At 51.7% G+C, this 12,770-nt stretch overlaps 1 protein-coding gene across 1 annotated transcript; it reads left to right on the top strand.

Moving 5' to 3' along the window:
• Positions 1 to 3,372: 3,372 nt before the first annotated feature.
• On the top strand, positions 3,373 to 9,705 carry snapin (SNAP associated protein). Its single transcript, XM_041179802.1, has 4 exons — positions 3,373 to 3,603; positions 4,842 to 4,888; positions 6,052 to 6,170; positions 6,467 to 9,705. The coding sequence occupies exons 1-4, from the start codon at positions 3,488 to 3,490 to the stop codon at positions 6,566 to 6,568; spliced, it is 384 nt and encodes a 127-aa protein (XP_041035736.1). The 5' UTR covers positions 3,373 to 3,487; the 3' UTR covers positions 6,569 to 9,705.
• Positions 9,706 to 12,770: the final 3,065 nt, after the last annotated feature.

Genomic DNA, 12,770 nt, shown 5'->3' with positions numbered 1-12,770 from the left:
TTTCAGATTGGGAATGGGGTATTTTAGACCAGGCTGGGGTATTTCAGACCAGACTGGGATATTTCAGACCAGACTGGGTATTTCCGTCCAGGCTGGGGTATTTCAGACCAGACTGGGTATTTCAGTCCAGGCTGGGGTATTTCAGACCAGACTGGGATATTCCAGACCAGATTGTGTTATTTCAGACCAGGCTGGGGTATTTCAGACCAGGCTGGGCTATTCCAGACCAGATTGTGTTATTTCAGACCAGGCTGGGGTATTTCAGACCAGGATGGAGTATTTCAGGGTTGGGATGGGGTATTTCAGACCAGACTGGGGTATCTCAGACCAGGCTGGGCTATTCCAGACCAGATTGTGTTATTTCAGACCAGGCTGGGGTATTTCAGACCAGGCTGGGCTATTCCAGACCAGATTGTGTTATTTCAGACCAGGTTGGGGTATTTCAGACCAGGATGTAGTATTTCAGAGTGGGATGGGGTATTTCAGAGCGGGATGGGGTATTTCAGACCAGACTCGGGTATTTCAGACCAGGCTGGGATATTTCAGACCAGACTGGGTATTTCAGTCCAGGCTGGGGTATTTCAGACCAGGCTGGGGTATTCCAGTCCAGACTGGGGTATTTCAGACCAGGCTTGGGTATTTCAGACCAGGCTGGGGTATTTCAGAGCAGACTGGGGTATTTCAGACCAGGCTGGGGGATTTCAGACCAGGTTGGGGTATTTTAGACTAGGCTGGGTTATTTCAGACCAGGCTGGGGTATTTCAGACCAGGCTGGGGTATTTCAGACCAGACTGGGGTATTTCAGACCAGGCTGGGCTATTTCAGATCAGACTGTGGTATTTCAGACCTGACTGGGGAATTTCAAACCAGACTGGGGTATTTCAGACCAGGCTGTGGTATTTCAGACCAGACTGGGGGATATCAGACCAGACTGGGGTATTTCAGACCTGACTGGGGTATTTCAGATTGGGAATGGGGTATTTCAGACCAGGCTGGGGTATTTCAGACCAGACTGGGATATTTCAGACCAGACTGGGTATTTCAGTCCAGGCTGGGGTATTTCAGACCAGACTGGGATATTCCAGACCAGATTGTGTTACTTCAGACCAGGCTGGGGTATTTCAGACCAGGATGGAGTATTTCAGGGTTGGGATGGGGTATTTCAGACCAGACTGGGGTATCTCAGACCAGGCTGGGCTATTCCAGACCAGATTGTGTTATTTCAGACCAGGCTGGGGTATTTCAGACCAGGCTGGGCTATTCCAGACCAGATTGTGTTATTTCAGACCAGGTTGGGGTATTTCAGACCAGGATGTAGTATTTCAGAGTGGGATGGGGTATTTCAGAGCGGGATGGGGTATTTCAGACCAGGCTGGGATATTTCAGACCAGACTGGGTATTTCAGAGCAGACTGGGGTATTTCAGACTAGGCTGGGGTATTTCAGACCAGGCTGGGTTATTTCAGACCAGGCTGGGGTATTTCAGACCAGGCTGGGGGATTTCAGACCAGGCTGGGTTATTTCAGACCAGGCTGGGGTATTTCAGACCAGGTTGGGGTATTTTAGACTAGGCTGGGTTATTTCAGACCAGGTTGGGGTATTTTAGACTAGGCTGGGTTATTTCAGACCAGACTGGGGTATTTCAGACCAGACTGGGGTATTTCAGACCAGGTTGGGGTATTTTAGACTAGGCTGGGTTATTTCAGGCCAGGCTGGGGTATTTCAGAGCAGACTGGGGTATTTCAGACCAGGCTGGGGGATTTCAGACCAGGTTGGGGTATTTTAGACTAGGGGGGGGGGGTGCAGTTCTGGACGTACATTTCAGGGGAGGATCAGAGTCAGACACAGGTGGGGCTTTGGTAGGACCCTACGCGGGTTATTTCTTCGTCCCCAGGCTGGGGTATTGTGCAGGATTTGACCAGGCTGTTATCATATCAGGTTGGGAGATTATTTGGACTAGGCTTTTATTTCAGACCGACCAGGTCTGGGTATTTCAGATGCCAGGGGATATTGGTGGGGTATTCAGACCCAGGGGGGTATATTTCAGGCTCAGGCTTGGTTATTTCAGAGCTGGCTGGTATTTCAGACCACTGGGGTATTTCAGACCAGGTCTGGGTATTCAGACCAGGCAGGTATCTTCAGGACGTAGCTGGGGTATTTCAGACCAGGCAGGGCTTTCAGACCAGGTGGTAGGATACACTTGTGACTACAGGACTGTTTGTCAGCTACTTATTTCAGACCATCCTGGGTATTTTATATCTCAGACCAGGGCTACTTATTCAGACCAGTGGGGTATTCAACCAGTCTGGGTTTTTCAGACATCACTGTGTAGTTCCAGTATTTACACACAGGGGGTTAAGTTCTCTACCACCAGGCTGCCAGGTATTTCAGATTCACAACAGGCATGGTATCCACTGTTTCAATCTTGGAGACTCTTATTTTTTCAGACCAGGTCTGGGTATTTTCAGACCAGGCTGGTTGGTCATTATTTTAGAGACCATCTGGGGTTATTTCAGACCAGGGGGTATTCATTTCAAACTCCTAGGTGTTTCAGAGCGGGATGGGAATTTCATAGCGGAATTAGGTATTTTAGATCAACTGGGTATTTTCAGGGCCCAAGTCTGGGGTATTTCCAGACCTGGCTGGGGTATTTCAGACCAGCCTGGTATTCCAGACCAGACTGGGGTATTCAGACCAGAACTGGGTATTTCAGACCCAGCTGGGGGTAGTTCAGATCAGACTGGGTATTCATTTCAGAGCGGGATGGGGTATTTCAGAGCAGGATGGGGTATTTCAGAGCAGGCTGAGGTATTTCCGAACATACTGGCGTATTTCAGACCAGACTGGGGTATTTCAGACCAGACTGGGGTATTTCAGAGCAGGCTGGGGTATTTTTGCTGGATGTGCGGAGGTTGGAAAGTGGAGGAGACAAATCCTACCAAACCTTCCCGTCAGGCTGTGCGGTGAAGGGGATGCGGCCTATCCATCCCGTCAGGCTGTGCGGTGAAGGGGGTGCGGCCTATCCATCCCGTCAGGCTGTGCGGTGAAGTGGGTGCGGCCTATCCATCCCGTCAGGCTGTGCGGTGAAGGGGGTGCGGCCTATCCATCCCGTCAGGCTGTGCGGTGAAGGGGGTGCGGCCTATCCATCCCGTCAGGCTGTGCGGTGAAGGGGGTGCGGCCTATCCATCCCGTCAGGCTGTGCGATGCAGGGGGCGTGGCCTATCCTTCCCGTCAGGCTGTGCGATGCAGGGGGCGTGGCCTATCCTTCCCGTCAGGCTGTGCGGTGAAGGGGGTGCGGCCTATCCATCCCGTCAGGCTGTGCGGTGAAGGGGGTGCGGCCTATCCATCCCGTCAGGCTGTGCGATGCAGGGGGCGTGGCCTATCCATCCCGTCAGGCCGTGCGGTGAAAGGGTTGCGGCCTATCCATCCCGTCAGGCTGTGCGGTGAAGGGGGTGCGGCCTGTTTTTGCAGTCAGGGTGTGCGGGGTAATGGCGGTCGAGGCTCCGGGTGAGAGCAGTTCAGTCCAGAACCTCCTGTCGTCCGGCCTCCTGGAGCTGCTGAGACCGGCGGTGCGGGAAGTGGATCAGCAGGTTCAGGGAGTGAGGTGGGTCCGAGCCGCGGGGGACGGGGTGGGGGTGGGGGACGGGGTGGGGGTGGGGTCGGGGTGGGGGTGGGGGTGGGGGACGGGGTGGGGGTGGGGGTCGGGGGTGGGGGGTGGGGGTGGGGGAACGGGGTGGGGGTGGGTGAGGGGTGGGGGTGGGGGGTGGGGGTGGGTGAGGGGTGGGGGTGGGGGTGGGGGTGGGTGAGGGGTGGGGGTGGGGGTGGGGGTGGGGTGAGGGGGTGGGGGTGGGGGTGGGGGTCGGGGTGGGGGTGGGGGGACGGGGTGGGGGTGGGGGTGGGGGGACGGGGGGGGTGGGGTGGGGGTGGGGGTCGGGGTGGGGGTGGTGGGTGGGGGACGGGTGGGGGTGGGGGTGGGGGTGGGGTTGAGGGACGGGGTGGGGGTGGGGGACGGGGTGGGGGTGGGGGGTCGGGGTGGGGGTGGGGGTGGGGTCGGGGTGGGGGTGGGGGGACGGGGTGGGGGTGGGGGTGGGGGGGACGGGGTGGGGGTGGGGGTGGGGGTCGGGGTGGGGGTGGGGGACGGGGTGGGGTGGGGGTGTGGGGGTCGGGGTGGGGGTGGGGGTGGGGACGGGGTGGGGGTGGGGGTGGGGGACGGGGTGGGGGTGGGTGAGGGGTGGGGGTGGGGGTGGGGGGTGGGTGAGGGGTGGGGGTGGGGGTGGGGGTCGGGGTGGGGGTGGGGGACGGGGTGGGGGTGGGGGTGGGGACGGGGTGGGGGTGGGGGTGGGGGGTCGGGGTGGGGGTGGGGGGTGGGGGACGGGGTGGGGTGGGGGTGGGGGTGGGGTTGAGGGACGGGGGTGGGGGTGGGGGACGGGGTGGGGGTGGGGGTGGGGGTCGGGGTGGGGGTGGGGTTGAGGGACGGGGTGGGGTTGGGGGACGGGGGGTGGGGGTGGGGGACGGGGTGGGGGTGGGGGACGGGGTGGGGGTGGGGGACGGGGTGGGGGTGGGGGTCGGGGTGGGGGTGGGGTTGAGGGACGGGGTGGGGGTGGGGGACGGGGTGGGGGTGGGGGACGGGGTGGGGGTGGGAGTCGGGGTGGGGGGTGGGGTTGAGGGACGGGGTGGGGGTGGGGGACGGGGACGGGGTGGGGGTGGGGGTGGGGGACGGGGTGGGGGACGGGGTGGGGGTGGGGGTGGGGGGCAGGGCAGCGCGCGGGGGGGTCTCCGCCGGGCGGGGCCGGTGGATCGGCTCCTCTTGAAGTTTATTCTGTTTTTATTGTGTTTGTTTAGGGAAAGTCAGCTGGATCTTCGCGAACAGATCGACAACCTGGCGGCGGGTAAGAGGCCGAGAGGGGGGCCCGGGGCTGGGGGGGTCGGGGGGTCTGGGGTTGGGGGGTCGCGTTCGGAGGCTGGAGTCGGGGGGTCTGGGGTTGAGGACGGGGGGGTCGGGGTTGAGGACGGGGGGACTGGGGTTGGGGGGTCGGGGCTGGGGTTGAGGACGGGGGGACTGGGGTTGAGGACGGGGGGGCTGGGGTTGGGGTTTCTGGGGTTGGGGGGTCAGGGTTTCTGGGGTTGGGGTCGGGGGCTGGGGTCAGGGGGCTGGGGTCGGGGGGCTGGGGTTGAGGTCGGGGGGCTGGGGTTGAGGACGGGGGGACTGGGGTTGAGGACGGGGGGGCTGGGGTTGAGGACGGGGGGACTGGGGTTGAGGACGGGGGGGCTGGGGTTGGGGTTTCTGGGGTTGGGGGGTCAGGGTTTCTGGGGTTGGGGGCTGGGGTCGGGGGGCTGGGGTCGGGGGGCTGGGGTTGAGGACGGGGGGGGCTGGGGTTGAGGACGGGGGGACTGGGGTTGAGGACGGGGGGGCTGGGGTTGAGGACGGGGGGGGCTGGGGTTGAGGACGGGGGGGGCTGGGGTTGAGGACGGGGGGACTGGGGTTGAGGACGGGGGGACTGGGGTTGAGGACGGGGGGGCTGGGGTTGGGGTTTCTGGGGTTGGGGGGTCAGGGTTTCTGGGGTTGGGGTCGGGGGGCTGGGGTTGGGGTCGGGGGGCTGGGGTCGGGGGGTCGGGGTTGGGGTTGGGGTCGGGGGGCTGGGGTTGAGGACGGGGGTCTGGGGTTGAGGACGGGGGGGCTGGGGTCAGGGGGGGTCGGGGTCTGAGGGCGGGTCCATGTTAAACTTCCAGCCGGTTCCTTTGCTCGTCCCCCTGTGTAAAGCTGATGGGTTCAGACTGTCCCTTTCCTGAGCTGGTGTCGCTGTCATTGGCTTCAGTGCCCTGAGGGAGTGAGGATGTTGGTCAGAGTTTCTGCAAATTATTGGCCGCTTTGGGATCTTTGTGGCCCAGAGTGGGCGACAAATGGGAAACTCCTGTTCCGTCATCACACCTCTAACCTTCACCTGAAAACTCACTTTGAAAGGCAGCTGAAGGACTGATTATTTTTGAGTTTTGGTGACATTTTTGAAGCCACTCATTTGAGTTTGGATTTGTAATTTTTATTTCTGTTCAGAATTGTGTAGGATTAATGAAGACCAGAAGATGTCACTCGACTTGGATCCATATGTGAAGAAGCTGCTGAATGCCAGACGAAGGGTGGTGCTAGTCAACAACATCTTACAGAATGCGCAGGTGAGAACAGTTGGCAATGTCACCTGGACTGTGCTGGGATCTTTTACAGAACAGTAAATCAGAATCTGTAGGAGTACAGCCCTCTGTTATATGCACAAATTATTGAAAGTTTAAATGGAGCAGCCAGTGGTTGTTTTGAAGGAGGTTGGGAAATGCTGAACCTGGTTGTCTGTTGGAATGTTATCCTCTTTCAGGCTGTGAGGTGCAAGATAGTCCAGGCCTAAAGGAAAACTTATCTTTTATTACCTTGCCCAGAATTACACCATATTTTAACAATATCTTTATACTTTTGACAGGAGCGACTGAGACGGTTAAACCATAATGTTGCTAAGGAAACAGCTCGTCGTAAAGCCTTGCTAGAGTCTGGGATTCTGCTTCCTGGTTCTCCAAATAAATGAAGAAATCTTCTGAAGAACCGAAATACTACAAACTGCTGGAGTTGGGGGAAAATTATATGATCTCTATATGGATTCACCAGATTGTATTTTCGAAGCTTGGAAACTAAGGCAAGACTGGAGAGCTTGTGTGGAGAGGAGATACAAAAGGCTTAAAGCTATCAGAATAACATTGGGCTTCTACAATTCCTGATCTCTGCTACAGGTCACAGCAACAAACCTATAACTCATTGGTGGCTTCATTTAGTAGAGTCAGATCAGAATATCTCCTGAGGTTTTTCATGTTTGGGCAATGCTTGAATTATGGAACAAGTTAGAACTGCTGCATCCTGCTTAGATCTAACATCCAATGAGGTTTCTTAAATGGTCACTTTTTTTTGAATAATGTTATACACCAGTCAGAGTAGAGATATTTAATTTCTGCAGCTTCCTGCTTATTAATTTTCAAATTAATGACCAATTGTGTGTCTCCATCCCTCCTGAGTGACGACCTTGACATAATTGATAAGATGCTAATTAGAAGCTTTGTTTAAAGCGTTTCCTAATGGAACCAGGCAGTGCCCTTGCTGAGAATCATGTCCTTATATCACAACACACTTTCCCCCTCCCCATTTGAACTGATGCTTCAAAGCAATGATGCCTTGCAAAATCTCTGTTTGACTCCGACTGAGCAAGAGTCACTTAGGTATTAACCTTTCCCACCTGTATAAAAATAAGTAATACAGTAACTTTTTTGTGATGCAGAATGTGTCTAATGAGATCCTTTTTGGCTGTTTCACATTTATAATAAGTTCTAACTGATGCCAGTGATATTGTTCAATGAGCCTCTCGGTGGTTCAGTAGGTGGCTGCAGGCTGCTGCTTAGCTCCACAGAACTCAAGATTCTAAGGTGAGTTAGGAAAAAATAGAACTGCAAACTCACTGCAGTTAGCTTAGGCTTTTTTCTGTAAATATCCTAACCTGCAGTTCTAATGAACTTAGCATTTTGACAATACTTTGAACAACAGTTTAAAAAGAACAAAGATTATTTTATTTACTAGACTAGCCTGGAATTCACATCAGAACGCAGGAATAGGAACGTAAGAAATAGGAACAGGAGTGGGCCATTTAGCCCATGAGCCTGCCGTGCAATTCCGTAGGACATAGTGGACCTTCAACTCAGCTGCATCTTCCCGCATTATTCCTTAAACCTGTTGATTTCTTGAGTGGAATATAAGAACATAGGAACAGGAATGGGCCGTATGGCTGCTCAAGCCTGCTCTGCCATTCAACTAGATCATTGCTGATCCACCTCAACACCATCTTCCCACACTATTCCCATAGCCCATAATACCTAGAAATTTACCTATCTCTGCCTTGAACATAATGACAGAACTCCCCTAACCCTCTGGGGTAGAGAACTCCAAAGACTTACCACCCACTGTGTGCAGAAGATCCTCCTCATCTCAGTCATAAATGGCCGACTCCTAATTCTGAGACTGTGTCCGATGGTTCTAGACCCACCCCCTCCCAGCTGCGGGAAACATCCTTCCTGTATCTACCCTGTTGAGGTCTGTAAGAATTTTGTATACTTCAATGAGTTGCCTCTCGATCTTCTAAACATGAGAGAGTACGGGCCCAGTCTCCTCAAACTTTCCTCATAGGAAACTTGAATAACTTCCCAGAAAGACTAGGGAACCAAGGGTCTAGTAAGAAGGAAGAATTAAAGGACATTAGTATTACTAAAGCAATAGTGCTGGAGAAATTAAAGGGACTGAAAGCTGATAAATCCCCAGGGCCCGATAATCTACATCCCAGGGTAGTAAAGGAGGTGTAGATTCTAGAACAGTCCTGGCAGATCGGAGGATGGCAAATGTAACCCCATGTCGCGGAATAACGGAGTGAACACTCAGACCCTGGAGGCTTGTCTAGGAAGTCTTTATTAAAGTCCTGATATCACGGAGAGCCTAGTCGCTTACAACGCAGAGAACCAGTCTCTGACTAACACCTCTTTATATACATGGATATAGCAAAAGGTTTGTGACAGAAACTTGGGCAATTACAATAGTTTCAAATGGCTTCAAAGGATAGCGTTCAGTGTTAATGATTTAACGATTACACAGGACAATGTCAATGGTTTAGCAAATAGGACAATGTCTATGGTTCAGCAAATAGATAGTGTTAATGGTTACATATCCTGGGCAATGCACGCACAATAGTTTTTTTCCTCTTGGATTTTGCCACCGTATCTGACATCCGGAGCCCCTTAGTCTGGGAAGGTAGCACTGGCCCTTTGATTTGCTCATTTATGTGCTGGCTGCCTGACTGTTTGGGGACATTCGACAGTAATTTCATTATACATGTATTTTAATTTCCTTTCTCAATTATACGTGTAGTTTATTTCATTCACAATTACACGTGTAGTTTATTTCATTCACAATTACACGTGTAGTTTATTTCATTCACAATTACACGTGTAGTTTATTTCATTCACAATTACACGTGTAGTTTATTTCATTCACAATTACACGTGTAGTTTATTTCATTCACAATTACACGTGTAGTTTATTTCATTCACAATTACACGTGTAGATTATTTCATTCACAATTGCACGTGTAGATTATTTCATTCACAATTGCACGTGTAGATTATTTCATTCACAATTGCACGTGTAGATTATTTCATTCACAATTGCACGTGTAGATTATTTCATTCACAATTGCACGTGTAGATTATTTCATTCACAATTATATGTGTATTTCATTTCATTCACAATTATACACATATTTTATTCCTCCACAGTCCCTCCTTGTTAATCTTTTCTTTTAGATTAACACCAGTGAGTAATAATATCTTCATCATCATACAGGGGTTCGTAGCCATGAGGAAAAGGCCGGTCCCTGGCAGGGTAAACTTTCTCTCCCCACCAGTGGGCTTCGCTGGGGCCAGTGCACATCATTTGTGGAATGATTGGGGCACCCCCTAATCCAGTAGAGACACTATTGATAATCTGGGAGCAGCCAATCGGTAAAGTAACACTATGACACACGCTACGACTATCCCAATGAAAAAGTACAGCAACCAACTTCCCCAACCGGAAAACCAACCTAGTATTGTAGACCACGGAGATTTTTTTTTTTATAAAAATTGCTTGAACTTTCCCCAGCCTTCTTTATTTCTTGTACCTTGTCCGTGACATGCTGTCCCAAGTCAGTGATATTTTCAGAGAGATTGGGCACATCTGAGCCTAACATAGCACAAGTGCCGCCTTTTTCAGCTCGAAGGAAGTCAGGGGCCATCCTGTTTTGTAATGTGGTTAGGTGTAATGTTACCATTTCAGTGGTGCTAGCTGAGATCTGCTTCTTGTGTTTTAATCAGAGCATCAGCCGTTGAATTAGCGACTTTTTCAGGTGCAGCTGCCAGGTTGATAATTTCACGTGAATTACGAGCTGATCCATAAGGGGGCAAAGCAATCATTCAGAATCGTTCAGATTCCGAGATGCCATGGTGATGTAGGCACCGATGTGGGTGCATATCTGATTGATCTATATGGTGAAGATAGGGATTTAAGTATGCTAGGTAGCAACAACCACTCCAGGTGGGAGTGGTTTCCTTCTTTTCCGAATTTCCTACAGGCACATTAGAGAAAAGGGATAGTTGAGGCAACCAAGGTTAAGCTTTATCTCCACAAAACCAGTATGTACCATTAAGAGGGTCTGGTGGATGTTCAGTACCGGCGGGCTTTCGGACAGATAGGTCAAAGATGTATGATACTGTAGTATGACAGGCGCTTTGTCCCAGATCATAAGTGCTGAGTGTAAGGATGGAACACCAACAGGTGGTGTTTACCGGCTCTAGTGGGGGTCTAATCCCATGTTCTGTATAGTTCCACCCATTGGCAGGTGGAGAGCGACGGAACCAACCCCTAAACACATTGTGCTGTGGTGTTACAATATTAAAAGTTCGAACATCAACATACTCAGTGTCATTTAGAGGAACAGCACACCAATTACCCATCTCTTTCCCCATGTTGGGGAGTCTGGGCGAATATCCAACAGGCACCCTGTCCTACCTCTCTAGCATAGGTTCGGCATAGAGACAAAAAGGTGTTTGGGTGAGGGTCCCTTGGGTATACCCCGCGGAATATAACAAAGAACATTATCCTATACATAATACAAGTTAAATCACTTAGTAACAGTTGCTATACTATCGCCGGACAATGTATTTTTACAGCGGGTAACGTGGATCCAGTCTTCCTTCCCTTCAACCTTCCAAGCTGTCCGAGCTGTTAGCAACACGAGGTAGGGCCCTTTCCACCTAGGAGAAAGAGTCTTTATTTCGATTTTATACATACACTTGATCACCTGGCTGGAAGTTGTGTTTAGGAGTATCTTCTGGGGTCACCTGAGCCTGCCTTACCCTCCCATGCAATTCAGCTTGTGTGTTGTATAGTGTTTGGGTGTAAGTCAAAGTCTGCTCATGGTTCCATACTAAGGTGAATTTTTCTGCACATACAGGAGGCTGGGCTCCGGTACTCATAGGACGTCCCATAAGAGCTTCATGGGGGGTTATTCCAGTGGCTCTATTTTTCCTATTTCGCACAGCATAAAGCACTACTGGGAGTGCTTCTGGCCACGGGAGGTTATTATCCTGACAAACTTTAGACAGGGGGCTTTTCAATTCCCCATTTACCCTTTCTACCATCCCTGAGGACTGTGGCTGTTCGGGAATATGCAATTTTCACTGAAATCCCATAACCTGCGTTAAGTCTTTTACTATCTTTCTGGTAAAGTGAGTCCCTCGGTCACTATTTATTCCCAGAGGTATTCCGTATCTAGGTATTATTTCTTTCCACAATATTTTCACTACCGTTTGAGCATCATCTTTTCGTGTGGGGTAAGCTTCTACCCACCGGGTGAACATGTCCACTATCACTAACATATACTTATATCCCAAGGCTGGGGGATATGTTCAAAATCAATTTGTAAATTTTTGAAGGGTATATTGGGCATGGGGAGGTGATCGTACTTGGCTGCTGGCCCTTTGTTATTCTGCTGGCAAATTGAACAAGTGCTAGTGATTTTTTTGTATGGTTGGGGTTATGCCTGGTGTATACCATTGTTGGTTAATCGCACGTTGCATCCCTCCTTTGCCCATGTGTGCCTGTGCATGCACTAGGCGACAAAAGGGCAAAAACAGACTTTGGGGACATACCACCTGCCCCTCTGGATGAAACCAAACTCCTTCCTTAGGACTGCATTGTACCCGCTCCCATGTCAGTTTTTCCTGTAGAGTAGAGTTTTGTTGCGCTGTCTGTAGTTCAGAAGACTGTAAAAGAGGGATGGGAAAGTGGCTGGAGACATGGAGAGCTTGCAGGAGAGGTACTTGTGCGACAGCTACTCCCTTGGCTGCCTGGTCAGTGCGGGCATTCCCTTTGGAGACATCATCAGTTAAATTAGTGTCTGCTTCACATTTAATAATTGCCAGGCACTTGGGCAACTGAATTGCTTCAAGGAGGTTTAATACAAGTCGGGAATGCTTGATGGGCATTCCCACTGATGTAATAAAACCCTGATTTTTCCATTTCTGTCCGAAGTCATGCACAACACCAAAGGCACAGCGGGAAGCGGTGTAAATGTTGGCTGCCTGATCTCCGGCCAGGATGCAGGCTCGGGTGGGGGCAACAAGTTCCGCTGCCTGCGCTGAAGTGCCAAGGGGGCAATGCCTAGGCTTCCACAATGCAGTGTGGGTCCAGGATGGCATTACCGGCGAGGAGTAAATAGCCTCTTGGTCGATGAGAAGAGCCGTCGGTGTAAAAGATAACATCTCGATCAAACAGGGGGTCCATCCACAGATCCTCCCTGGGGGAAGTGGTTCGTTTGACACTGTGAGGCAGTCACGCTCCACATTTGTTGGGTGCTCCAGCAGAAAGGTGGCAGGATTAATCGCAGGCGATCGGCAGGAAGTGTAATTGGGGTGTGATAGCAAAATTACTTTGTATCCTGTGTGTCATGAGGCAGTAAAACGTGTAGCGGCGGAGTTTAAAAGTAACATGACAGTGTGGGGTACTCGCACCTGACAGGGGTGGTCAAGGACCAACAGTAAAGACTTTTCAACCATGGCAGCGATGGCTGCTACGGTGCGGAGACAAGTTGGCATTCCCAGTCCTACAGCAGGGGGAGCTGTAGAGTAGGAAGCACCTGACCTCCTTCCCCCTCCATGGTC

The sequence above is a fragment of the Carcharodon carcharias genome, chromosome 36, assembly GCF_017639515.1.
Source record: "Carcharodon carcharias isolate sCarCar2 chromosome 36, sCarCar2.pri, whole genome shotgun sequence".
NCBI lineage: Eukaryota > Metazoa > Chordata > Chondrichthyes > Lamniformes > Lamnidae > Carcharodon > Carcharodon carcharias.
Note: the sequence above shows the minus strand (reverse complement) of the source record. Positions and strands in the feature narration are given on the sequence as shown.